Below are 580 nucleotides of genomic sequence, written 5' to 3' on the forward strand. Positions count from 1 at the left end.
GAGGGCGTCATCCAGGTGTAGCTGGGTGTCCTGGCCAGAGAAAAGGGAAGGTCTCGTGGAAGGTCAGCGTGAGGGCCTCTGAGTGTTCGAGGCAGGAGAGGTTTCCCACCCGGAGCGCTCCCGAACCTTCAGCTGTCCCTGGACACCCCGGAGGTGCTTGAGGGTCTCTGCAGCCTGGCGGTTGGCGTGGCTCAGCTGGATCTCAATCTCGTTCAGGTCGCCCTCCATCTTCTTCTTGATCCGGACGGCCTCGTTCCTGCTGCGCACTTCGGCGTCCAGCGCGCTCTGCATCGTCTCCACCGTTCTCTGGGAGTTTCTCTTCAGCTGCTCAATCTCTTCATCTTTCTCAGCGATCTTTCTGTCGATTTCCGATTTCACCTGGGTCAGTTCCAGCTGGACTCGGAGGATCTTGGCCTCTTCGTGCTCAAGGGCAGCCTTTAAAAAACAAAACACGGGAAGAGTGCCGGGGACAGCGCCACGCCTGCCACACTGCCCTTCTGGGTGATAAAGCTTCAGTGGAATGTTCATAACCCTGACTCTACAATTCAAAATCCCTCATTTATCTTCAGTGCAGAAATGA

The 580-nt window shown here is 56.2% G+C and overlaps 1 protein-coding gene across 1 annotated transcript; it reads right to left on the reverse strand.

The window, feature by feature from the left end:
- Positions 1 to 6: 6 nt before the first annotated feature.
- On the reverse strand, positions 7 to 528 carry LOC107181433 (myosin-3-like; the record flags this gene model as incomplete). Its single annotated transcript, XM_015557315.1, has 2 exons — positions 127 to 528; positions 7 to 30 (listed from the first exon to the last, which is right to left on the reverse strand). Coding segments are annotated over exons 1-2 (426 nt in total), but the record flags the coding sequence as incomplete, so codon positions are not given.
- Between the last annotated feature and the right edge of the window lie 52 nt (positions 529 to 580).

This window comes from Myotis davidii, unplaced genomic scaffold (genome assembly GCF_000327345.1).
Source record: "Myotis davidii unplaced genomic scaffold, ASM32734v1 C62761402, whole genome shotgun sequence".
Classification (NCBI taxonomy): Eukaryota; Metazoa; Chordata; class Mammalia; order Chiroptera; family Vespertilionidae; genus Myotis; species Myotis davidii.